The following is a 27627-nucleotide window of genomic DNA, read 5'->3' as shown; positions in this document are numbered from 1 at the left end:
AAAAATTGGTCATTTTTTGAAAAAATCCCTGTACTATAGTAAGGAAAATTTTCGAAAAATGGCCATTTTTCGACCCTTTTATTTTTTGACATAAATGGTTACTATAGCATAATAAACATGCGCAGAGTCGAATAATGGGTTCTGCGCATGTCAATTGTGCTATAGTAACCAGTTTTATCGAAAAATAAAAAGGTCGAAAATTGGTCATTTTTTGAAAAAATCCCTGTACTATAGTAAGGGAAATTTTCGAAAAATGGCAATTTTTCGACCATTTTATTTTTTGACATAAATAGTTACTATAGCATAATAAACATGCGCAGAGTCGAATAATGGGTTCTGCGCATGTCAATTGTGCTATAGTAACCAGTTTTATCGAAAAATAAAAAGGTCAAAAATTGGTCATTTTTTGAAAAAATCCCTGTACTATAGTAAGGGAAATTTTCGAAAAATGGCCATTTTTCGACCCTTTTATTTTGTTACATAAATGGTTACTATAGCATAATAAACATGCGCAGAGTCGAATAATGGGTTCTGCGCATGTCAATTGTGCTATAGTAACCAGTTTTATCGAAAAATAAAACGGTCGAAAATTGGTCATTTTTTGAAAAAATCCCTGTACTATAGTAAGGGAAATTTTCGAAAAATGGCCATTTTTCGACCATTTTATTTTTTGACATAAATAGTTACTATAGCATAATAAACATGCGCAGAGTCAAATAATGGGTTCTGCGCATGTCAATTGTGCTATAGTAACCAGTTTTATCGAAAAATAAAAAGGTCAAAAATTTGTCATTTTTTGAAAAAATCCCTGTACTATAGTAAGGGAAATTTTCGAAAAATGGCCAATTTTCGACCATTTTATTTTTTGACATAAATAGTTACTATAGCATAATAAACATGCGCAGAGTCGAATAATGGGTTCTGCGCATGTCAATTGTGCTATAGTAACCAGTTTTATCGAAAAATAAAAAGGTCAAAAATTGGTCATTTTTTGAAAAAATCCCTGTACTATAGTAAGGGAAATTTTCGAAAAATGGCCATTTTTCGACCCTTTTATTTTTTGACATAAATGGTTACTATAGCATAATAAACATGCGCAGAGTCGAATAATGGGTTCTGCGCATGTCAATTGTGCTATAGTAACCAGTTTTATCGAAAAATAAAAAGGTCGAAAATTGGTCATTTTTTGAAAAAATCCCTGTACTATAGTAAGGGAAATTTTCGAAAAATGGCCATTTTTCGACCCTTTTATTTTTTGACATAAATGGTTACTATAGCATAATAAACATGCGCAGAGTCGAATAATGGGTTCTGCGCATGTCAATTGTGCTATAGTAACCAGTTTTATCGAAAAATAAAAAGGTCGAAAATTGGTCATTTTTTGAAAAAATCCCTGTACTATAGTAAGGGAAATTTTCGAAAAATGGCCAATTTTCGACCATTTTATTTTTTAACATAAATAGTTACTATAGCATAATAAACATGCGCAGAGTCGAATAATGGGTTCTGCGCATGTCAATTGTGCTATAGTAACCAGTTTTATCGAAAAATAAAAAGGTCAAAAATTGGTCATTTTTTGAAAAAATCCCTGTACTATAGTAAGGAAAATTTTCGAAAAATGGCCATTTTTCGACCCTTTTATTTTTTGACATAAATGGTTACTATAGCATAATAAACATGCGCAGAGTCGAATAATGGGTTCTGCGCATGTCAATTGTGCTATAGTAACCAGTTTTATCGAAAAATAAAAAGGTCGAAAATTTGTCATTTTTTGAAAAAATCCCTGTACTATAGTAAGGGAAATTTTCGAAAAATGGCCATTTTTCGACCATTTTATTTTTTGACATAAATAGTTACTATAGCATAATAAACATGCGCAGAGTCGAATAATGGGTTCTGCGCATGTCAATTGTGCTATAGTAACCAGTTTTATCGAAAAATAAAAAGGTCAAAAATTGGTCATTTTTTGAAAAAATCCCTGTACTATAGTAAGGGAAATTTTCGAAAAATGGCCATTTTTCGACCCTTTTATTTTTTTACATAAATGGTTACTATAGCATAATAAACATGCGCAGAGTCGAATAATGGGTTCTGCGCATGTCAATTGTGCTATAGTAACCAGTTTTATCGAAAAATAAAACGGTCGAAAATTGGTCATTTTTTGAAAAAATCCCTGTACTATAGTAAGGGAAATTTTCGAAAAATGGCCATTTTTCGACCCTTTTATTTTTTTACATAAATGGTTACTATAGCATAATAAACATGCGCAGAGTCGAATAATGGGTTCTGCGCATGTCAATTGTGCTATAGTAACCAGTTTTATCGAAAAATAAAACGGTCGAAAATTGGTCATTTTTTGAAAAAATCCCTGTACTATAGTAAGGGAAATTTTCGAAAAATGGCCATTTTTCGACCCTTTTATTTTTTGACATAAATGGTTACTATAGCATAATAAACATGCGCAGAGTCGAATAATGGGTTCTGCGCATGTCAATTGTGCTATAGTAACCAGTTTTATCGAAAAATAAAAAGGTCAAAAATTTGTCATTTTTTGAAAAAATCCCTGTACTATAGTAAGGGAAATTTTCGAAAAATGGCCATTTTTCGACCATTTTATTTTTTGACATAAATAGTTACTATAGCATAATAAACATGCGCAGAGTCGAATAATGGGTTCTGCGCATGTCAATTGTGCTATAGTAACCAGTTTTATCGAAAAATAAAAAGGTCAAAAATTGGTCATTTTTTGAAAAAATCCCTGTACTATAGTAAGGGAAATTTTCGAAAAATGGCCTTTTTTCGACCCTTTTATTTTTTGACATAAATGGTTACTATAGCATAATAAACATGCGCAGAGTCGAATAATGGGTTCTGCGCATGTCAATTGTGCTATAGTAACCAGTTTTATCGAAAAATAAAAAGGTCGAAAATTGGTCATTTTTTGAAAAAATCCCTGTACTATAGTAAGGAAAATTTTCGAAAAATGGCCATTTTTCGACCCTTTTATTTTTTGACATAAATAGTTACTATAGCATAATAAACATGCGCAGAGTCGAATAATGGGTTCTGCGCATGTCAATTGTGCTATAGTAACCAGTTTTATCGAAAAATAAAAAGGTCAAAAATTGGTCATTTTTTGAAAAAATCCCTGTACTATAGTAAGGAAAATTTTCGAAAAATGGCCATTTTTCGACCCTTTTATTTTTTGACATAAATACATAAATGGTTACTATAGCATAATAAACATGCGCAGAGTCGAATAATGGGTTCTGCGCATGTCAATTGTGCTATAGTAACCAGTTTTATCGAAAAATAAAAAGGTCGAAAATTGGTCATTTTTTGAAAAAATCCCTGTACTATAGTAAGGGAAATTTTCGAAAAATGGCCATTTTTCGACCATTTTATTTTTTGACATAAATGGTTACTATAGCATAATAAACATGCGCAGAGTCGAATAATGGGTTCTGCGCATGTCAATTGTGCTATAGTAACCAGTTTTATCGAAAAATAAAAAGGTCGAAAATTTGTAATTTTTTGAAAAAATCCCTGTACTATAGTAAGGAAAATTTTCGAAAAATGGCCATTTTTCGACCCTTTTATTTTTTGACATAAATAGTTACTATAGCATAATAAACATGCGCAGAGTCGAATAATGGGTTCTGCGCATGTCAATTGTGCTATAGTAACCAGTTTTATCGAAAAATAAAAAGGTCAAAAATTGGTCATTTTTTGAAAAAATCCCTGTACTATAGTAAGGAAAATTTTCGAAAAATGGCCATTTTTCGACCCTTTTATTTTTTGACATAAATGGTTACTATAGCATAATAAACATGCGCAGAGTCGAATAATGGGTTCTGCGCATGTCAATTGTGCTATAGTAACCAGTTTTATCGAAAAATAAAAAGGTCAAAAATTGGTCATTTTTTGAAAAAATCCCTGTACTATAGTAAGGAAAATTTTCGAAAAATGGCCATTTTTCGACCCTTTTATTTTTTGACATAAATGGTTACTATAGCATAATAAACACGCGCAGAGTCGAATAATGGGTTCTGCGCATGTCAATTGTGCTATAGTAACCAGTTTTATCGAAAAATAAGAAGGTCGAAAATTTGTCATTTTTTGAAAAAATCCCTGTACTATAGTAAGGGAAATTTTCGAAAAATGGCCATTTTTCGACCCTTTTATTTTTTGACATAAATGGTTACTATAGCATAATAAACATGCGCAGAGTCGAATAATGGGTTCTGCGCATGTCAATTGTGCTATAGTAACCAGTTTTATCGAAAAATAAAACGGTCGAAAATTGGTCATTTTTTGAAAAAATCCCTGTACTATAGTAAGGGAAATTTTCGAAAAATGGCCATTTTTCGACCATTTTATTTTTTGACATAAATGGTTACTATAGCATAATAAACATGCGCAGAGTCGAATAATGGGTTCTGCGCATGTCAATTGTGCTATAGTAACCAGTTTTATCGAAAAATAAGAAGGTCGAAAATTTGTCATTTTTTGAAAAAATCCCTGTACTATAGTAAGGGAAATTTTCGAAAAATGGCCATTTTTCGACCCTTTTATTTTTTGACATAAATGGTTACTATAGCATAATAAACACGCGCAGAGTCGAATAATGGGTTCTGCGCATGTCAATTGTGCTATAGTAACCAGTTTTATCGAAAAATAAAAAGGTCGAAAATTGGTCATTTTTTGAAAAAATCCCTGTACTATAGTAAGGGAAATTTTCGAAAAATGGCCATTTTTCGACCATTTTATTTTTTGACATAAATGGTTACTATAGCATAATAAACATGCGCAGAGTCGAATAATGGGTTCTGCGCATGTCAATTGTGCTATAGTAACCAGTTTTATCGAAAAATAAAAAGGTCGAAAATTGGTCATTTTTTGAAAAAATCCCTGTACTATAGTAAGGGAAATTTTCGAAAAATGGCCATTTTTCGACCCTTTTATTTTTTGACATAAATGGTTACTATAGCATAATAAACATGCGCAGAGTCGAATAATGGTTTCTGCGCATGTCAATTGTGCTATAGTAACCAGTTTTATCGAAAAATAAAAAGGTCGAAAATTGGTCATTTTTTGAAAAAATCCCTGTACTATAGTTAGGGAAATTTTCGAAAAATGGCAATTTTTCGACCATTTTATTTTTTGACATAAATGGTTACGATAGCATAATAAACATGCGCAGAGTCGAATAATGGGTTCTGCGCATGTCAATTGTGCTATAGTAACCAGTTTTATCGAAAAATAAAAAGGTCGAAAATTGGCCATTTTTGGAAAAAATCCCTGTACTATAGTAAGGGAAATTTTCGAAAAATGGCCATTTTTCGACCCTTTTATTTTTTGACATAAATGGTTACTATAGCATAATAAACATGCGCAGAGTCGAATAATGGGTTCTGCGCATGTCAATTGTGCTATAGTAACCAGTTTTATCGAAAAATAAAACGGTCGAAAATTGGTCATTTTTTGAAAAAATCCCTGTACTATAGTAAGGGAAATTTTCGAAAAATGGCCATTTTTCGACCATTTTATTTTTTGACATAAATAGTTACTATAGCATAATAAACATGCGCAGAGTCAAATAATGGGTTCTGCGCATGTCAATTGTGCTATAGTAACCAGTTTTATCGAAAAATAAAAAGGTCAAAAATTGGTCATTTTTTGAAAAAATCCCTGTACTATAGTAAGGGAAATTTTCGAAAAATGGCCATTTTTCGACCATTTTATTTTTTGACATAAATGGTTACTATAGCATAATAAACATGCGCAGAGTCGAATAATGGGTTCTGCGCATGTCAATTGTGCTATAGTAACCAGTTTTATCGAAAAATAAAAAGGTCGAAAATTTGTCATTTTTTGAAAAAATCCCTGTACTATAGTAAAACCTTTTATTTTTTGACATAAATAGTTACTATAGCATAATAAACATGCGCAGAGTCGAATAATGGGTTCTGCGCATGTCAATTGTGCTATAGTAACCAGTTTTATCGAAAAATAAAAAGGTCAAAAATTGGTCATTTTTTGAAAAAATCCCTGTACTATAGTAAGGAAAATTTTCGAAAAATGGCCATTTTTCGACCCTTTTATTTTTTGACATAAATGGTTACTATAGCATAATAAACATGCGCAGAGTCGAATAATGGGTTCTGCACATGTCAATTGTGCTATAGTAACCAGTTTTATCGAAAAATAAAAAGGTCGAAAATTGGTCATTTTTTGAAAAAATCCCTGTACTATAGTAAGGAAAATTTTCGAAAAATGGCCATTTTTCGACCCTTTTATTTTTTGACATAAATAGTTACTATAGCATAATAAACATGCGCAGAGTCGAATAATGGGTTCTGCGCATGTCAATTGTGCTATAGTAACCAGTTTTATCGAAAAATAAAAAGGTCAAAAATTGGTCATTTTTTGAAAAAATCCCTGTACTATAGTAAGGGAAATTTTCGAAAAATGGCCATTTTTCGACCCTTTTATTTTTTGACATAAATGGTTACTATAGCATAATAAACATGCGCAGAGTCGAATAATGGGTTCTGCGCATGTCAATTGTGCTATAGTAACCAGTTTTATCGAAAAATAAAAAGGTCGAAAATTGGTCATTTTTTGAAAAAATCCCTGTACTATAGTAAGGAAAATTTTCGAAAAATGGCCATTTTTCGACCCTTTTATTTTTTGACATAAATAGTTACTATAGCATAATAAACATGCGCAGAGTCGAATAATGGGTTCTGCGCATGTCAATTGTGCTATAGTAACCAGTTTTATCGAAAAATAAAAAGGTCAAAAATTGGTCATTTTTTGAAAAAATCCCTGTACTATAGTAAGGAAAATTTTCGAAAAATGGCCATTTTTCGACCCTTTTATTTTTTGACATAAATGGTTACTATAGCATAATAAACATGCGCAGAGTCGAATAATGGGTTCTGCGCATGTCAATTGTGCTATAGTAACCAGTTTTATCGAAAAATAAAAAGGTCGAAAATTGGTCATTTTTTGAAAAAATCCCTGTACTATAGTAAGGGAAATTTTCGAAAAATGGCCATTTTTCGACCATTTTATTTTTTGACATAAATGGTTACTATAGCATAATAAACATGCGCAGAGTCGAATAATGGGTTCTGCGCATGTCAATTGTGCTATAGTAACCAGTTTTATCGAAAAATAAAAAGGTCGAAAATTTGTCATTTTTTGAAAAAATCCCTGTACTATAGTAAGGAAAATTTTCGAAAAATGGCCATTTTTCGACCCTTTTATTTTTTGACATAAATAGTTACTATAGCATAATAAACATGCGCAGAGTCGAATAATGGGTTCTGCGCATGTCAATTGTGCTATAGTAACCAGTTTTATCGAAAAATAAAAAGGTCAAAAATTGGTCATTTTTTGAAAAAATCCCTGTACTATAGTAAGGGAAATTTTCGAAAAATGGCCATTTTTCGACCATTTTATTTTTTGACATAAATAGTTACTATAGCATAATAAACATGCGCAGAGTCGAATAATGGGTTCTGCGCATGTCAATTGTGCTATAGTAACCAGTTTTATCGAAAAATAAAAAGGTCAAAAATTGGTCATTTTTTGAAAAAATCCCTGTACTATAGTAAGGAAAATTTTCGAAAAATGGCCATTTTTCGACCCTTTTATTTTTTGACATAAATGGTTACTATAGCATAATAAACATGCGCAGAGTCGAATAATGGGTTCTGCGCATGTCAATTGTGCTATAGTAACCAGTTTTATCGAAAAATAAGAAGGTCGAAAATTTGTCATTTTTTGAAAAAATCCCTGTACTATAGTAAGGGAAATTTTCGAAAAATGGCCATTTTTCGACCCTTTTATTTTTTGACATAAATGGTTACTATAGCATAATAAACACGCGCAGAGTCGAATAATGGGTTCTGCGCATGTCAATTGTGCTATAGTAACCAGTTTTATCGAAAAATAAAAAGGTCGAAAATTGGTCATTTTTTGAAAAAATCCCTGTACTATAGTAAGGGAAATTTTCGAAAAATGGTCATTTTTCGACCCTTTTATTTTTTGACATAAATGGTTACTATAGCATAATAAACATGCGCAGAGTCGAATAATGGGTTCTGCGCATGTCAATTGTGCTATAGTAACCAGTTTTATCGAAAAATAAAACGGTCGAAAATTGGTCATTTTTTTCAAATTTTCGAAAAATGGCCATTTTTCGACCATTTTATTTTTTGACATAAATAGTTACTATAGCATAATAAACATGCGCAGAGTCAAATAATGGGTTCTGCGCATGTCAATTGTGCTATAGTAACCAGTTTTATCGAAAAATAAAAAGGTCAAAAATTGGTCATTTTTTGAAAAAATCCCTGTACTATAGTAAGGGAAATTTTCGAAAAATGGCCATTTTTCGACCCTTTTATTTTTTGACATAAATGGTTACTATAGCATAATAAACATGCGCAGAGTCGAATAATGGGTTCTGCGCATGTCAATTGTGCTATAGTAACCAGTTTTATCGAAAAATAAAAAGGTCGAAAATTGGTCATTTTTTGAAAAAATCCCTGTACTATAGTAAGGGAAATTTTCGAAAAATGGCCATTTTTCGACCATTTTATTTTTTGACATAAATAGTTACTATAGCATAATAAACATGCGCAGAGTCGAATAATGGGTTCTGCGCATGTCAATTGTGCTATAGTAACCAGTTTTATCGAAAAATAAAAAGGTCAAAAATTGGTCATTTTTTGAAAAAATCCCTGTACTATAGTAAGGGAAATTTTCGAAAAATTGCCATTTTTCGACCCTTTTATTTTTTGACATAAATGGTTACTATAGCATAATAAACATGCGCAGAGTCGAATAATGGGTTCTGCGCATGTCAATTGTGCTATAGTAACCAGTTTTATCGAAAAATAAAAAGGTCGAAAATTTGTCATTTTTTGAAAAAATCCCTGTACTATAGTAAGGAAAATTTTCGAAAAATGGCCATTTTTCGACCCTTTTATTTTTTGACATAAATAGTTACTATAGCATAATAAACATGCGCAGAGTCGAATAATGGGTTCTGCGCATGTCAATTGTGCTATAGTAACCAGTTTTATCGAAAAATAAAAAGGTCAAAAATTGGTCATTTTTTGAAAAAATCCCTGTACTATAGTAAGGGAAATTTTCGAAAAATGGCCATTTTTCGACCATTTTATTTTTTGACATAAATAGTTACTATAGCATAATAAACATGCGCAGAGTCGAATAATGGGTTCTGCGCATGTCAATTGTGCTATAGTAACCAGTTTTATCGAAAAATAAAAAGGTCAAAAATTGGTCATTTTTTGAAAAAATCCCTGTACTATAGTAAGGAAAATTTTCGAAAAATGGCCATTTTTCGACCCTTTTATTTTTTGACATAAATGGTTACTATAGCATAATAAACATGCGCAGAGTCGAATAATGGGTTCTGCGCATGTCAATTGTGCTATAGTAACCAGTTTTATCGAAAAATAAGAAGGTCGAAAATTTGTCATTTTTTGAAAAAATCCCTGTACTATAGTAAGGGAAATTTTCGAAAAATGGCCATTTTTCGACCCTTTTATTTTTTGACATAAATGGTTACTATAGCATAATAAACACGCGCAGAGTCGAATAATGGGTTCTGCGCATGTCAATTGTGCTATAGTAACCAGTTTTATCGAAAAATAAAAAGGTCGAAAATTGGTCATTTTTTGAAAAAATCCCTGTACTATAGTAAGGGAAATTTTCGAAAAATGGTCATTTTTCGACCCTTTTATTTTTTGACATAAATGGTTACTATAGCATAATAAACATGCGCAGAGTCGAATAATGGGTTCTGCGCATGTCAATTGTGCTATAGTAACCAGTTTTATCGAAAAATAAAACGGTCGAAAATTGGTCATTTTTTTCAAATTTTCGAAAAATGGCCATTTTTCGACCATTTTATTTTTTGACATAAATAGTTACTATAGCATAATAAACATGCGCAGAGTCAAATAATGGGTTCTGCGCATGTCAATTGTGCTATAGTAACCAGTTTTATCGAAAAATAAAAAGGTCAAAAATTGGTCATTTTTTGAAAAAATCCCTGTACTATAGTAAGGGAAATTTTCGAAAAATGGCCATTTTTCGACCCTTTTATTTTTTGACATAAATGGTTACTATAGCATAATAAACATGCGCAGAGTCGAATAATGGGTTCTGCGCATGTCAATTGTGCTATAGTAACCAGTTTTATCGAAAAATAAAAAGGTCGAAAATTGGTCATTTTTTGAAAAAATCCCTGTACTATAGTAAGGGAAATTTTCGAAAAATGGCCATTTTTCGACCATTTTATTTTTTGACATAAATAGTTACTATAGCATAATAAACATGCGCAGAGTCGAATAATGGGTTCTGCGCATGTCAATTGTGCTATAGTAACCAGTTTTATCGAAAAATAAAAAGGTCAAAAATTGGTCATTTTTTGAAAAAATCCCTGTACTATAGTAAGGGAAATTTTCGAAAAATTGCCATTTTTCGACCCTTTTATTTTTTGACATAAATGGTTACTATAGCATAATAAACATGCGCAGAGTCGAATAATGGGTTCTGCGCATGTCAATTGTGCTATAGTAACCAGTTTTATCGAAAAATAAAAAGGTCGAAAATTGGTCATTTTTTGAAAAAATCCCTGTACTATAGTAAGGAAAATTTTCGAAAAATGGCCATTTTTCGACCCTTTTATTTTTTGACATAAATAGTTACTATAGCATAATAAACATGCGCAGAGTCGAATAATGGGTTCTGCGCATGTCAATTGTGCTATAGTAACCAGTTTTATCGAAAAATAAAAAGGTCAAAAATTGGTCATTTTTTGAAAAAATCCCTGTACTATAGTAAGGAAAATTTTCGAAAAATGGCCATTTTTCGACCCTTTTATTTTTTGACATAAATGGTTACTATAGCATAATAAACATGCGCAGAGTCGAATAATGGGTTCTGCGCATGTCAATTGTGCTATAGTAACCAGTTTTATCGAAAAATAAAAAGGTCGAAAATTGGTCATTTTTTGAAAAAATCCCTGTACTATAGTAAGGGAAATTTTCGAAAAATGGCCATTTTTCGACCATTTTATTTTTTGACATAAATGGTTACTATAGCATAATAAACATGCGCAGAGTCGAATAATGGGTTCTGCGCATGTCAATTGTGCTATAGTAACCAGTTTTATCGAAAAATAAAAAGGTCGAAAATTTGTCATTTTTTGAAAAAATCCCTGTACTATAGTAAAACCTTTTATTTTTTGACATAAATAGTTACTATAGCATAATAAACATGCGCAGAGTCGAATAATGGGTTCTGCGCATGTCAATTGTGCTATAGTAACCAGTTTTATCGAAAAATAAAAAGGTCAAAAATTGGTCATTTTTTGAAAAAATCCCTGTACTATAGTAAGGAAAATTTTCGAAAAATGGCCATTTTTCGACCCTTTTATTTTTTGACATAAATGGTTACTATAGCATAATAAACATGCGCAGAGTCGAATAATGGGTTCTGCGCATGTCAATTGTGCTATAGTAACCAGTTTTATCGAAAAATAAAAAGGTCGAAAATTTGTCATTTTTTGAAAAAATCCCTGTACTATAGTAAGGGAAATTTTCGAAAAATGGCCATTTTTCGACCCTTTTATTTTTTGACATAAATGGTTACTATAGCATAATAAACATGCGCAGAGTCGAATAATGGGTTCTGCGCATGTCAATTGTGCTATAGTAACCAGTTTTATCGAAAAATAAAAAGGTCAAAAATTGGTCATTTTTTGAAAAAATCCCTGTACTATAGTAAGGGAAATTTTCGAAAAATGGCCATTTTTCGACCATTTTATTTTTTGACATAAATGGTTACTATAGCATAATAAACATGCGCAGAGTCGAATAATGGGTTCTGCGCATGTCAATTGTGCTATAGTAACCAGTTTTATCGAAAAATAAAAAGGTCGAAAATTGGTCATTTTTTGAAAAAATCCCTGTACTATAGTAAGGGAAATTTTCGAAAAATGGCCATTTTTCGACCATTTTATTTTTTGACATAAATGGTTACTATAGCATAATAAACATGCGCAGAGTCGAATAATGGGTTCTGCGCATGTCAATTGTGCTATAGTAACCAGTTTTATCGAAAAATAAAAAGGTCGAAAATTGGTCATTTTTTGAAAAAATCCCTGTACTATAGTAAGGGAAATTTTCGAAAAATGGCCATTTTTCGACCCTTTTATTTTTTGACATAAATGGTTACTATAGCATAATAAACATGCGCAGAGTCGAATAATGGTTTCTGCGCATGTCAATTGTGCTATAGTAACCAGTTTTATCGAAAAATAAAAAGGTCGAAAATTGGTCATTTTTTGAAAAAATCCCTGTACTATAGTTAGGGAAATTTTCGAAAAATGGCAATTTTTCGACCATTTTATTTTTTGACATAAATGGTTACGATAGCATAATAAACATGCGCAGAGTCGAATAATGGGTTCTGCGCATGTCAATTGTGCTATAGTAACCAGTTTTATCGAAAAATAAAAAGGTCGAAAATTGGCCATTTTTGGAAAAAATCCCTGTACGGTTTGTGAAAGACTTGAACCACATACCTTTAGGTTGACACTCCGCTGCCTGACGTTTAACTCGTTGAGCCGTTGAACCCGGGTGACTTGAAAGCTCTTTGTAATGCTGACGTATTTTGTTATTTATATTGCCCTTCAAATGTACCGTAGTTGAGGGTTCTTTGTAATTAAAAAGCGCACTCTAGCGGACGTTAGCCATTCAATGTAATATCCCTGCTTTCTATCCCTGTACTAATAGTAATAAGTAATAAAAATGTCGAAAAATGGCCAATTTTCGACCATATCATTTTTTGACATAAATGGTTACTATAGCATAACAAACATGCACAGAGTCGAATAATGAGTTCTGCGCCTGTCAATTGTGCTTTAATAACAAGTTTTTTTTGGAAAAATTACTATATTTCGACCTTTTTATTTTTGGACATAAATAGTTACTATACGTCTATAAGATGATAATAACGCAATATATGCGCATAATATATAGCAATATTATTGCATAATAATAGTATTTTGAAAAGTCTATATTTCGACCATTTTATTTTCGTCATTTTTCGAAATGGTTATATTATATATTGGCATGCGAAGACGCACAACATAATGTGTTCTGCGCTTGTTACCTCAATATTTGTTGACAGGGAAATTGCGATCCTTCTTTTTTGACATACCTCCTATAATTAGATTTTCTTTAAAAAAAAATTGAATTTCTAAAAGTCGATCTAGGTAAAAAAAAAAAAATTTTGTTTTGTTTTGTTTTTTTTTTCGCGTGTTATTTGTTTTCGCGTTATATTTTTGTTTGCGTTTTTTTTGGAGGTTATTTGTTTTCGCTATTTCGTGGAAGACGGTTTCGCGTTTTTACTTTTGCTGAAAGAAGAACTTAATTACACGGTTAGTGAAAGACTTGAACCACATACCTTTAGGTTGACACTCCGCTGCCTGACGTTTAACTCGTTGAGCCGTTGAACCCGGGTGACTTGAAAGCTCTTTGTAATGCTGACGTATTTTGTTATTTAAATTGCCCTTCAAATGTACCGTAGTTGAGGGTTCTTTGTAATTAAAAAGCGCACTCTAGCGGACGTTAGCCATTCAATGTAATATCCCTGCTTTCTATAATAGAGAGGCAGATATTTATATTACAGTAGTATCGTCGTATCGCAGGTATTTAGTAGAAATTACACACCCTTACCTCTCCGCCCCCTCACTAATGTTTTGAAAATTAATTAAGGATGAGAAATAATATATAAATATTTAAACAATTTGATAATTATTATATGCGCGTATTTTGTGCTAATATTGTTATGAAGAGATTTCTAAAAACCCATTTTGACCCTTTTTATACATGCTGTGAAATTGGTCCAATTGTTATTATACCTTTGGGGAAAGTTATCCGAAATCCAGAGAAGGAATTTATAATAAAGTACAAATGATGTACACCATGTTGTGACTTCATTCATTGTTTTTATTGCAACAAATATAAAAATATAAATCTTGAAAAGCCTAAAGCTAGTATGCTGACAAATAAACACAAAAATATTATTTTATTTAATACAGTAATCTTTAATAGACAAAACGATATATTTTTGACACAAAATAGTATTATATTGTTTTACTCCTTGTGAATTGAAAGATTAATGATAACTATCGGTGATCATTTCCTATGGCTTCTGTAATATTCTTAAATCCATCTTCCCTAAAACAAATGGAATAATTAAAATTAATTTACTTGTCTGATTATCTGACAAAATTTATTTTTCTTTTTGCGGTTATATTTTTGTATCTCACTCACAGATAGGAGTCTTAGCCACAGTGGTATTGAATTTTTCTTAATAATTAATCAATAACATTATATTTTTTCGTTTTAATTTGTAAAGGAGGTTAGACTGGACTAGAGAGATCTATTTCTTCTTAATTCTTCTTCTTCCTATTGAAAGTTGCTAATGTTTTTTTGTTTCATTTCTGGCAATAAAAGGTGAATTTTTACTGGTTCAACTAAATTTATTAAAAAAAATTATTAATAACAATATTTACACTTTCTGTTAAAGATGTATTGTCCCCCAAAAACATGAAAAATGAAGAATAATTAAATAAGACTTTGAATATGTTATTTTGTAGTTTTAATAAATTTAATCACTTCCATAGAAAAAAAAATGAAAACAAATAATGTTTTCACTTGTAAAATGACAAAATAAATGGTTAAATTCAACCAAAAATCCATTGGCTGGCAGCCAATTTGACCATTTTTTGCTTTGAAATTCCCTTTTTTCAGGTAGATACATTTTTTTTCGATCCAATTTTGTAACTATTATGTTACATTAAAATATATGGAATATTAAAAAAAAATTTTTTTTTAAATTATTCATTAATGTACAGTATTTCAATTTGATTGTAAAATAAATGTACTGTACCATAACTTAAAGATGTATTGTCCCTTTGTCAAATTCCAAAAAAATAAAAAATAAAAGATTTCGAAAAAAAGTGGGTCATTTTGAAGTATCATAATAGTTATTAACTTTCACAAAAAATTAGTTGAAAAAAAAATCATTTAACTGAAATACAGACGTTTTTTGGTTCAAAAAATAAGTTTTCAATCAAAACATATCTCATAATGCAACGCGCTTATTTGGCTACTCTGTATGCATAATCATAAAACTTCCTCGCGATCTGTGTGAAAACACCTTCTCAACCGTGATGAGTTGTAAACAATCCTAATTAGCATCATGCATAATGTATAATCATGGTTTGAAATCTTTGTTTACTTTCGCTCACGATGATTTTCCAGAAGAAATGTAATCAAGTTAATTTACCTGTTAATTACGTAAAATTGTTGTTTTTGGCTCGAATTTTCGACTTAAAGTGAATAACTTTAATATTACTTTGATATGGCCAATTTAAATTTAGAATATTCTGACCTTCATTTTTTTGTGTTTCAAGGGACAATACATCTTTAAATTGAAAAATAAAATAAAGTATATTACCTAACTAGTTTGTGTAAATCTTTCTTGATAGTTGTTATAAGAGGGGGTCCCATGAATGCCATAGCTGTGTATAGTTGGACCAATGAGGCACCAGCCTTTATCTTGTCGTACGCATCACGCCCACTTCTTACACCTCCAACGCCTATTATTGGTAGACTTCCTTTAAAAATAAAATAAATAAATGTCACATTGGACTGGACAAGTTTCTTGTTATTGTTAATTCACAACTAATTTGTATATACTTTGTATTTAATATTAAAAATAGAATTATTTATGTATACTTTTAATTTTATCTGAGATTGTGAATAATAATAATAATTAATAATTTCAAACTATATGTATAAACAGAAGACAAAATGAATATTCAATACCATTAGTGAGTTTGTACATTTCTCTTATTGTATCTGTAGATAAATCCGTCACCGGTTTACCACTCAGACCGCCAGTTTCGCTTTTTAGTTGACTCTTCAAGGACGATGGTCTTGAAATAGTTGTGTTGCTGATAATTAAACCATCAACTCTGCTCTGAAAATAATGTAAAATAAATAATTAATATCTATATGAAATAAGATATGATATTACCACAAAATATCTTGACAGTTTGTTGATGGAATTCATGTTTTTTTTAATAAAAAAATGAAAAAAAATGTGGATGAGTAGAATAGGCCAACGAGTACAATAGGCCAGAGGCAGTGGTAAGGATGGTATTATATGGTAGGCTCCCGAGTAGTGGCTATAGGTGCAGTAACTGGTGGACAAAATGACCTTACGACTGACCTTAGGGTCTAAGACCACAGCTGCGATATCTTTTTTATCTTTACTTGTTAAATCTGGAGCAATCTTAATGAGCACTGGTGGTTTGCTTAGCAACGAGTCTCTTGCCTTCAACACCTGGAACAACAATATTACATTGAATAAAGTATTTTCTAGTGAAAAAAAAATTAATATTTTATGCTCTGAGGACTTATAATAGAGTATAAATTAATGATTAAAAAAATACATAAATAAAAAAAAGAAATTAGGAATATGGAAATAACTACCCACATTTATAATCAGCTCCTGAAGCTGTTTTTTGCCTTGAAGTTCTCGCAGCCCAGGCGTGTTAGGACTTGAAACATTCACAACTAAATAATCAGCAAAATCACCAAGACATTCCACACCCAAAACATAATCATCAACCGCACTTGTTGACGTCTTATTCTTGCCCAGGTTGATACCAACAATACTCTTTTCTGTTGGAAAATTAGATATATCAAGAATTTATACTAAAATAGTACGCAGTAAAGATAAATTACTAAAAATATATATTTAATTTCACAAAGTAGGCCTACTAATTTTTCATAAAACATCAAATATGTATGTAGTAGAGATAAACAGTGAAAATGAGATAAATTACTAAAAAAATATATTTATTTAAAAAAAACAAAAAAAAAAACACTATACCAAAATTGATTAAATACGGTAGACAGTGTAACTTTGAATTTTTACCTTTATTTTGCCTGAACTTTTTCATTCGTTCTGCTACTACTGGATGTCCAACACTATTGAATCCATACCTATTGATAACAGCTTCATCTTCTGTTAGCCTAAACACTCTAGGCTTAGGATTACCAGGTTGCGGTTGCGGTGTGACACTCCCTACTTCAATGAATCCAAAGCCAATCTTACGAAGGCCTTCCATCGCTTCGGCATGCTTGTCGAACCCAGCGGCTACACCAATAGGGTTACTGAAGGTTCTACCCCAAACACTTGTTGTCTGCACAAGATTGAAACAGTAAAATGTAATTTTTTTGTATTTGAATTTAATTGTTATTTATTTATACTGGGTAACCTCTTCAGTCAAAGACTGGTCCCAGAGGGTCCATGATCAGTGGCTGTGTGTGTACTAGTACATCGGGGTATCCCCTTACTCAATATTCAATATCGAACCTTAGGCTCCAGTTATGATCAGTGGCTGTGTGTGTACTAGAACATCGGGGTAGCCCCTTACTCAATATTCAATATGGAACCTTTCTGGAAATTCTATATATCATTTTCATGCTGTTAAAATTCTTCATATTGATATTTATTTTACATTGTAAAATTAATATTAAAGATAAAGGTCCTCCTTCCATTTAAATTTAAAAATGTTATTTTTCATTTTACATTGGATGAAATAAAAGTAAGTATTTTATGACGTTTATGCAAGACACCAACTTACCAGTGATGGAGGATCTTTATATGTTTTAAATGAAACAATACCAAAAGACAGCATTTTCACTCCCAACACATGGGCTGTTTCTGCATCTAGCAACTGAAAACATGGCATTATACACTGCTTGTAGAACTTCTCATTGCCAGAGAGGGCGGCATAACTGGCAAATATTGCTGAACCGCCGGTGATTATCAAACCTGCTGAACGAAGCTTACCCTGAAATAGAGAAATAGAGTTGGTATGTAATATGCTGTTAGAGGCTGACGAACGACATCTTGTTGGTTCCGCCTACATGAAGAATCATTTTTCTAACTGCGATTACATTGGAGTTGACGTTCTAGCCTTCTGCTATAAGATCTTTGGATGGCCTTACACATTTTTTCCTTTGTGGCGCCCCATACAACTGTTTACATCGTCAAAACATGATATGTGTACGGTGTGGTTGATAGTTCTAAGTTTACAAACTAAAAATCGTGTAACAAAGCAATATTATAGGCATATAAAAGGCCTAGGTGTAATAAATGAGATTTAAAATTACATATTATGAGAGCAAAATTAGGGCATGTCGTTGTTTTTACTGGTACTGTGACGGTGACCTAGGCTAGCTAGGCCTAACTCCTCTACAACAGAAGCTAACCCGCACGCGTCCACATCAATGATCTGCCCTTTGCAGACTCTAGGCTATAGATAGGGCTAGCTAGTAGTAGTACGCTGATACTTACTAGGATAGGAAAATGGTAAAATTAGTCATTAACCTAATAGTATATAAGTACTATTTACTATTTGTAGCCTAATAAAAGTTCTAAAATCAGTCTTTGTTATACAAATACAGTAAAATAATAACAGAAATTCATACCATTCCGTCGCTCGCGCTATCTGCTGTCGATCGGTGACATTTCCTATAGAGGTATTATTATAGATTGACTAGAGAGCTTTACCAAAAAATATCCGTGGCTTATACAACCCCCCCCCCCCCCCCCCCCCCGCTTATACCATTATTATATCTGATCAGTCTCTGAAGATGCGCCAAACAAATAAAAAGCCAAATATCTGATGTGATCTGATATCTGATGTATAAGAACGGTATCCTTCTCCTTGTCAACTCAATTTTAAAGATATATTGTCCCTTGAAACACAAAAAATGAAAAAAAAATATTCTAAATTTAAATTGGCCATATATCAAAGCAATATTAAAGTTATTCACTTTAAGTCGAAAATTCGAGCCAAAAACAACAAGTTTACGTAATTAACAGGTAAATTAATTTGATTACATTTCGTCTGGAAAATCGTCACGAGCGAAAGTAAACAAAGATTTCAAACCACGAGTATGCATTATGCATGATGCTAATTAGGATTGTTTACAATTCGTCACGGTTGAGAAGGTGTTCTCACACAGATCGCGGGGAAGTTTTATGATTATGCATACAGAGTATCCAAACAAGCGCGTTGCATTATGAGATATGTTTTGAACCAAAAAATGTCTGTATTTCGGTTAAATTATTTTTTTTTTGACTAATTTTTGGTGAAAGTTAATAACTATTATGATACTTCAACATGACCCACTTTTTTTCGAAATATATTAAAAAAAAAAATTTTGGAATTAGTCAAAGGGACAATACATCTTTAAATGATTATTTCATAGTTTTTTAGGATGTCTATGTCCTTTGGCTAAAATAATCAATTTAAGTGATTTATTATATATTATTATTTAAAATAATATAAAAACTATAATTAATTGTCAGATGACAACGCGGGCCTCTTGGGCCTTTATCACTCGCCGATTCCATCAGTGCGTGACACGTGAAAACGCGGGCCTCTTGGGCCTTTATCACTCGCCAATTCCATCAGTGCGTGACACGTGAAAACGCGGGCCTCTTGGGCCTTTATCACTCGCCAATTCCATCAGTGCGTGACACGTGAAAACGCGGGCCTCTTGGGTCATTATCACTCGCCGATTCCAACAGTGCGTGTCAGAGGACAACGCGGGCCTCTTGGGCCTTTATCACTCGCCGATATTTGTCACATCCCGTTTTTCTGATCCGTGTTATACAAGTGCTCGAACCGCTGACGACAGTGGAAGAAAGTCATACACCGAAAGACACGGGTCTTACCCACAGAGCTACAGGCACTCGATGAAAACTGAAGGTAATTTTTATGTGATGAAACCAGCTTAGATCAATAAAAGAAAGTTTTGAATTGAACTAATTCAAATTAAACATCTGTACTTGTGTGGCGCTACGGTTTGTACCACAGTTCGACGACCTGAGGTTCGTGGGTTCAAGTCCCAGTGGTGTTCGATATTTTAAAAATATTTTTTTTGTTGGAAATTGAATGTAATCCACACTAAATCAAACACAAAATACAGAAAGCGTCGACGGCATACTAATAATAATATTACGGGCGAGATTTTTTTTCTTCAAAGCGAGGCGTTTATGCGAATAATTAATACGCGGGTATATTAAAAATTAGGCAAATAAGAAATGAAATAATGCTAGCTATTACTAATATTCTACATAAACGTTTATTTTAATATTTCCAATCGTTAACAGTAACAATAATTATCTAAATTTATATATTGATAAAAACTATTATTATTAAATGTAAATCATTTTGTGTTGAGATTTCTAGTTACATCGTTTTCCTTATGAATTCATCTTGGCCAACTCTGAAATATAAAAAATAAAATCTATTTATGTAATACATAATTATAAATAGTTAAAGCGTACACCACCAGTTGGTGTGCACTGTGTAATCTAAAAAAATAAATTGCACTGGGCCTGGTGTGTCAATAGAACAGTTACTCTGGTTGTATAATGAATAGTCAAACTCAGTTTGTTATGTATGGAAAATTTGCAATTGCTCCCGTTACCTGTTAGCCAACCAATCCTTGTTACAGGTGTTCACTTCACTCGTCAGAATCCAGGTGGTCTTTAAGACTTCCTTGCCGTCACAGAAGAAACATTGACCAGTCCAGCTAGTGGTCGAAGCTCCTTCATTCCAACTAACAGTAAAGCCAAATGTCCGATGTTTACCTCCTGGTGACGCCTGACCAAAGAGAGGAACGTGTCCTTCTCCTGGTCAAAAAAAATGTTTAAATTATAATTATTTATGTTAATACATATATGAGCTACTACGCATGCGTAGATAGTTTACCTACCTGCAGCCCCTTCTGTTGCTTCGACAGCAGTCAAATACTTGCCAGTCACGTGACCTTCTTCAGTGACATCTAAAATGATCTCTGACCCATGACTGTTGACCCATGTTCCCGGAAAGCTACAATCTAAGGCAAATAATCCAGTAAAAAGATAAAGAATTTCTAATAAATCAAGCTTCAGACGAGATAGGCTCTAATTAGGTAGTTGGAGGAAAATATGTACACTGTCAGAAAATATATATATATATATATATATTCATTTTTGTTTTCTAAATTTGTCACTGACGACGACTGCCATCTTCTTCCTCCATTTAGGAGCAAACTTCATTGTTGAAGGCTACAACTGCTCCACTAGCTTTTGCAATGCGTGTGGTGCATCCACAGAGTAATCTTAGTTTTTCACAATCTTATTTTTTAAACACGTTTGTTACCTGAAATAAATGTTCCTATTTTATTCTTGGTTAGGTTTTCCTGATCCCTTTCTGGCAAGTCAGTTGATGGTTCTTCTACGTCATCATTTATCTATAAAATGAATTAATTATGTGATGGTTTATTTTCTGATGATACGTGTGACAACTATGAAGCAACGTAATACCCGTCATCTGGTGTTTGTATTGTCCTAAACGTAACTTTGTTTTCTTATTTTTTATATCATTATCATTGTCTGATTGTCTTACTTAAATGTATGTATTGTTTATTATTATTTGATACGCCCATTACTATAACAATAGTTATTTTGTTCTGGTGAAACCAAGCTTAAAGCTCAGGTACAGGCATGAATTTTAAATATAATATTTGGTTAATTGTACATAAATCAAATATTTGTAACAGAAATCAAGACGAAAAAACATGAATTTCCCTTAATATGGTCAAATACAAAATTTGGCAAAATTCTTCCATAAAAACCAGGAAGAGTTTTTTTTCAGTAGTTAGGTAGTTTAACCTAATATAATAACATGTCTGGTGACTCCCTAGAAGGTGAAAAAAGATGGTGGAGATACGGTGGATAATTTTTGCTATAGCATGAAAATAAAAATCTGAAGTTGAATAAAAATACCAGAAATGTAAAATTCAAGTTATATTACCTATATTTAGTCATCTGATAACATTTTTTACCACACCGTTTATTTTTCATAGCTTTTTAAAATGCCTCTCTATTAAAAAAAATTGTGTACAAAAGAATAGAGATTTTACTGTGTAATTTGAACTATCCCCCCACTGACAAGAAAGTGCTTATTTTCAACAAGCTCGTGTAACACAAATAAAATCCCAAAAATTATGAAACATAGGGGAAACTATAGATCGATAGATATTGGAATGTATGATCAATAGAAATGTTTTGCCCGCACCTGGCCTTTAAAGCTCTCTTGAGCTTATTTGGTTGTATTAATTCTGTATAGCAATTTGAAATGAAATGCGATGCGGCTTTTGGATTCACATGGGCGTGTCATGAGTTGTAGAATGAATGAAAATAAATTAAGATTATAAAAGTTTCTATAATACTAACCTGACTGTTGTTTGCAAGTACACTGACTGCGAACATCAAGATTAGTGGTAGATACATGATTTAATTACGATAGTTTCATTGAAGATAGACCTCTTGGTAGATAATAACAACAACGATGTTTGAATTGAACTTAGAATAATCAATCTGTTAACATATGGTACGATTCCTGTGGTGACCCGGTGTCAAGTTCTTTTTTTCTAACTTGAGTTCATGAAAAGCACTGCTTGGTGGATCCAAGTTGAAATACAAGAAGAGGATTGAAATAGATGAAGTTCTAAATTGAATCTACGATTCAGCATTTTCGAAAAATTGAGGTTTAGAAGTATAATGGTGGAAGGATGGGGTTGGATCCTTCCATTGTTCAATCGTTTCACACTACAACTTCAATAAATTATTACGAAATGTTGTCTTCAATAAGCACAAGCATGTTTTATCAATCATAGAAAATGTTACTATTTAATACAGATACTACTACTGCTGTACATGGTAAAAGTGACTATACTTCCGTTTTCATGATTGTTTTACCATCTTGACATGACTGACATAGTTTTGTTAACAGCGCACTCTCAAATAAAATATACACAAAAAAACTTTGAAATCGAATCATTTCAAAACATGTCAAATATAGTATGTTTTTAACCAAAATCCTTGCTTTCCTTAAAGTTATACTTCTTCTTTGGTAGAAATTAATAGTTACTTACATTGCTATAACAACAAGCTAAAGTGAACTCATAAAAATAAATGGGCTATTCCAAAATTGTGCATGTAGTAATTTTGGATACAAGTGAAAGTTGTGAAAAGGTCTCATATAGCGAATAAACATGGAAGCGAACGTAGCATCCAGTTCACAAGCAGACAACAAAAGCGATGCTGACAAGAAGACGAATAAAGATGAAGTTAGCCCTGTACATCTTGTTCGTCAGCTAGGCATGGTAGCCTGCATCACCATGACAGTGGGTACTGTTATTGGATCCGGAATATTCATATCTCCAAAGGGAATATTGATGAATACAGGGAGCCTAGGAGCGTCTATGATTGTATGGGCGTTATGTGGCGTATTGGCAACATTAGGGGCTCTGAGTTACGGGGAGCTCGGAACGACTTTTACGAAATCAGGTGGCGATTACATCTACCTGATGGAGTCGTTTGGGCCTATGGTTGCTTTTATTCGTATCTGGACTTACCTCGTGTCTGTTAGGACGGGATCCAGTGCGGTTGTAGCTTTAACGGCTGCAACTTACCTTCATCGAGTTTTTCTGCCAAATTGTGAAGAACTTCCATATATATCAGTACGACTCGTCGCTGTTGTTATCTTAGGTATGAGTAACAAACATGGTAACATCAATTGGAAGAAAAGAGTCACATTAAACTCTTTCTTCCAATGGATGGCTTGCTAAACAATAGTTTATTTCACTTTCAATTCTCTTTTCATGGATTTTATTCAAACATAATAGGCCTCAGGCCCTTATATTTTACAAAAGTAAAAACTAATTAATCAATATGTGTTGCATAATATTTTTTTTATTTTCCGTGTGCAATAAAAACTAAATTTGCGACCATTTATGGGAATCTCTAAAATTCAAAATGTAATCTATACTCCAAGCTTATTTTAACTAACGTATAAACCAGCTGGCTATATGTGAAATATAGAATAGATCGTTCTATCTTTATTATTATAACGTAGTTTGAAATCTTTTTTTTTTCCAAAATGGGGTTTTAGTGTTTATTTTCTACGTGAATTGTGTCAGCGTTCCGTTAACAACGCACCTTCAAGTGATACTAACAGTCGCAAAGGTTCTTGGGATAGCGCTGATCATATTAACCGGATTCGTTTTTATTTGTAAAGGTACAGTCAAGTTATATTTTGTTGTATTCGTTTTTATCCACAGTTTATTATGTATGTATAATTTCTGTTTTACATAATTTACACTAGAATTGGCAATCACGAGTCATTTCTCTTTGGAGGTCGATTGTGTGGAAATCAGGAAAATTACAAGAACTAAAAAATAAAGGTTTTATTGAAATCCTCTGGTGCATTAACGAAAACATAGTTTATTTCCGATTGTGTTTGAAACTGTCAATTCAAATGATCCGATCTTGGAACAGTTCATTTCATTAGAGGGATGTTATGATTTTTCTTGTTTCAGGTCAAATACAGAATTTTGAAGATTCGTTTGAAAACACAATTGAAATCAAATGGCAGCAGATACCACTTGCATTTTATGCGGGTTTGTTCGCCTTCTCCGGATGGTACTTTTAACATTTATTTTGTAATCTATTAATTTAACAACAAAACAATCAGGGAAAAAAAGAGGGGAATATTTAATTTCAGTTGGTAGGTTATACAATATTTTAGCGCCTGCAATTTTGACGGTGATTGAATAAAATATTTAATTGCAAATTCAAACGCGGCAAACATATTGTTAAAAAAACACATTGGATCGTACGGTGCTTAAAAATAAAGGAATAAATTGTACGTTGTATTTTTTTTCTTATATTTTTTTAATTAGCTATTTTCAATTGACAGGCAATACACACCCACTTTTGCTGAAGAAATTGTCCGACCAGGAAGGTGAGATATTACCACCTTTAGTAATCATGTTCATCCTAATTATAATAATAGTAGTCACAATTATTCTATTTTTTCGTAATTTTTATCTTTTTATCATCTTAAGATTTAATCTGTTTTTATCCTTGCCACAGAACGTTACCTCTTTCCATCATCATATCTATGGTAATTATCACTACTGTGTATCTAACAGCAAACGTGGGTTACTTTGTACTTCTGACACCAACGCAGTTACTGGATTCCGATGCTGTTGCATTGGTTAGTAATCTGTTACTATTCATAATTGTCTTAATCATTATTACGTCATCATCTTCTTTCTTATCTTCTGAGCCAAAACAACTACTGTATCAGAATGGTAGTTAAAATTAAACGTCATCATTTTCTTTCTTATCTTCTTAGCCAAAACAACTATCAGAATGGTAGTAAAATTGAATTAATACGTCATCATCTTCTTTCTTATCTTCTGAGCCAAAACAACTATCAGAATGTTAGTTAAAATTGAATTATTGTAGCTAATTCATATTTTATTTATATTTCTTAGAGTTTTGCTCAGCAGGCGTTTGGAAGCTTCAGCTGGATCGTCTCGTTAGCCGTAGTATTGTCATGTATTGGAGCCATCAACGGAGGAATATTCAGTACCTCTAGGTAAGGTTCATCAAAATAGATCTCTGTGTAATAATAATCCAATTTCAAAATAGCAATAAATTATGCTATCGTTTTAATTTTCAGAATTATGTTTGTAGCCGCCCGGGAAGGTCATCTTCCTCACATTTTATCGATGATACAAATAGACAAGAAGACACCACTACCGGCAGCCGCAGTCATAGTAACAAACTAATTCATTAACTTCATAATCGTCAATAATTATCAGTCACGTAATTGGTCTGATGTTTTGCACTCTACTCTGACGTAATTTGTACTTACTAAGTACATTGAAAATTCTCGGGTGGGATTTTGAGTTTTGTTAATTACTCTACACCCTAACGCAAAGCTACTCCACAGTAGTTACAAACAATATCAATCACGTATTATTCATTTTTGCCGAAAGCGCTCCATTTCAGTATAGTATTTTAGAATCAAGATAAAGTGATTTTTTTTAAACAATCTTGTTTTCAGTTACCTATAACCGTAATAATGGTGTGTGGTGAGAGTGTGTACGACTTGATCACCTACTTAAGTTTTACTCGTTGGTTGTTTGTCTCGCTTTCTGTCGCAACGATTCCTTACTTCCGATGGAAACATCCAGAATGGGAAAGACCATTCAAGGTATAGTATCCAAATGTTGTGTTTTGTAATACAAAGTTATTCGCGTGTAATATTCGAGGACTAGAGTAGGTCTACATGATGTAATGTGTACTGACATTTTATTACAACTGGTCGGAGTGGAAACAACTTGAAACATTACCACTGTATTAATTACGTGTTTTTTTAAGGTACCTTTGTTCGTGCCAATCACGTTTACAGCAGTCACATTGTTACTGGTTGTCATGTCACTCTATTCCTCACCAAGGCAGTGTGGGATAGGTTTTCTGATTCTCATTTCCGGTATACCAGTTTATTTAGTGGGAGTTCGATGGAAAAATAAACCCGACTGGGTTAACAACGCGACGGGTGAGTTATTGACTTCTTTACAACTTGTGCACCCCTTTTACACCACAAAATTACAAAAGTACCACCAATCAAATTACGTATCATGTAATTCTTCAGTGACGTCATATAGTTGACATGCGTGTACTTCTTAAATTGATAAATTAAATTATTATATTGAGTTTCTATTTGGGAAATGTATAATACCATTCTCATCAATTTAGAAACCTTATTAATTAAAGTTAGATAAAGTGAGTGCAATAATCATCATACATTTTGGAAAATGTCTAAATTCTACTATCAATAACACTCATACAGCTAAATGACTGTATACTATTAATTAAAATTACTTCAATAATTAATTAATCATTTAATTTATAATTAAAAACATCTGAAAACAATAACCAAGCAATTTTGGTTTATTTGCAGTGAAAATGACGATCTTCTTTCAAAAACTGTTTCTTGTGGTGAAGCAAGAAACGAAGACGTACTGAAGGGTTAAGGAGATTTAAATAATTCAATTACGTTTACAGCATGACGTCATTATTTGCTTGCATGTTTTAATGATAGGTTTTGTATAATGTACATTATAACTGGTGTAATGGATGTTCCCATTGTGGATAGTATTCTATAGTAAGGAACAGGTTGGCGGTAATAAGGACAGACAGAAAGGCAACCAATGCGACTAATTAATAAAAAGCTAACAAATATAAATATATATACAGTTTACATTTACTGTAAAGCAATGGACCATAGTGCTTAGTTCTAAATATGAAAACTAGTTTAACGCCTCTACCTCAATAAAATACAACGCATGACGCATGTGCAGAAATCAGTAGCGTAGACAAGTGTATTGCTCATACAGTGGACATATTATTATAGCATTTTCAATTAAGCTACCAAACATTGTTTAATGTATCAATTAGGAGATTAAATAAACATGCTTACGGAAAAAAATTTAATTAGAGTGTCCTTTGTTTTGATATTGACCAAGTCACTAGAGGGATTCAAAACAATAATATAATAATAATATAAAA

The 27627-nt window shown here is 32.3% G+C and overlaps 3 protein-coding genes across 6 annotated transcripts; 1 reads left to right on the top strand and 2 right to left on the bottom strand.

Moving 5' to 3' along the window:
- Window positions 1-14042: 14042 nt before the first annotated feature.
- LOC144849489 (dihydroorotate dehydrogenase (quinone), mitochondrial-like) lies at window positions 14043-18679 on the bottom strand. Of its 3 annotated transcripts, none has more exons than XM_078706412.1 (8): window positions 18630-18679; window positions 17780-17989; window positions 17068-17335; window positions 16624-16811; window positions 16357-16470; window positions 15951-16104; window positions 15580-15739; window positions 14043-14294 (listed from the first exon to the last, which is right to left on the bottom strand). In XM_078706412.1, the coding sequence occupies exons 1-8, from the start codon at window positions 18630-18632 to the stop codon at window positions 14243-14245; spliced, it is 1149 nt and encodes a 382-aa protein (XP_078562538.1). In that variant the 5' UTR covers window positions 18633-18679; the 3' UTR covers window positions 14043-14242. The 3 variants fall into 3 exon arrangements, with proteins under 3 accessions (XP_078562538.1, XP_078562540.1, XP_078562541.1); XM_078706414.1 differs by lacking the exon at window positions 18630-18679 and adding an exon at window positions 18496-18572; XM_078706415.1 differs by lacking the exon at window positions 14043-14294 and having other exon boundaries at window positions 15592-15735.
- A 1522-nt stretch (window positions 18680-20201) lies between these two features.
- On the bottom strand, window positions 20202-23674 carry LOC144849498 (avidin-related protein 4/5-like). 2 transcript variants are annotated; one of them, XM_078706426.1, is made up of 6 exons: window positions 23619-23674; window positions 22435-22654; window positions 21359-21449; window positions 20931-21053; window positions 20643-20847; window positions 20202-20438 (listed from the first exon to the last, which is right to left on the bottom strand). In XM_078706426.1, exons 2-6 carry the CDS (start codon window positions 22489-22491, stop codon window positions 20402-20404), a joined length of 513 nt encoding a protein of 170 aa, XP_078562552.1. In that variant the 5' UTR covers window positions 22492-22654; window positions 23619-23674; the 3' UTR covers window positions 20202-20401. The 2 variants fall into 2 exon arrangements, with proteins under 2 accessions (XP_078562552.1, XP_078562551.1); XM_078706425.1 differs by lacking the exon at window positions 23619-23674 and having other exon boundaries at window positions 22435-22809.
- LOC144849486 (cystine/glutamate transporter-like) lies at window positions 23237-27538 on the top strand. The gene is made up of 10 exons (XM_078706404.1): window positions 23237-23751; window positions 24155-24280; window positions 24582-24684; window positions 24962-25006; window positions 25138-25261; window positions 25545-25648; window positions 25733-25829; window positions 26120-26269; window positions 26437-26614; window positions 27020-27538. Exons 1-10 carry the CDS (start codon window positions 23256-23258, stop codon window positions 27082-27084), a joined length of 1488 nt encoding a protein of 495 aa, XP_078562530.1. The 5' UTR covers window positions 23237-23255; the 3' UTR covers window positions 27085-27538.
- Window positions 27539-27627: the final 89 nt, after the last annotated feature.

This window comes from Antedon bifida, chromosome 8, assembly GCF_963402885.1.
Source record: "Antedon bifida chromosome 8, ecAntBifi1.1, whole genome shotgun sequence".
Taxonomy (NCBI): Eukaryota; Metazoa; Echinodermata; class Crinoidea; order Comatulida; family Antedonidae; genus Antedon; species Antedon bifida.
The sequence above is the reverse complement of the archived record's forward strand: the minus strand, read 5'-3'. Positions and strand labels throughout refer to the sequence as shown.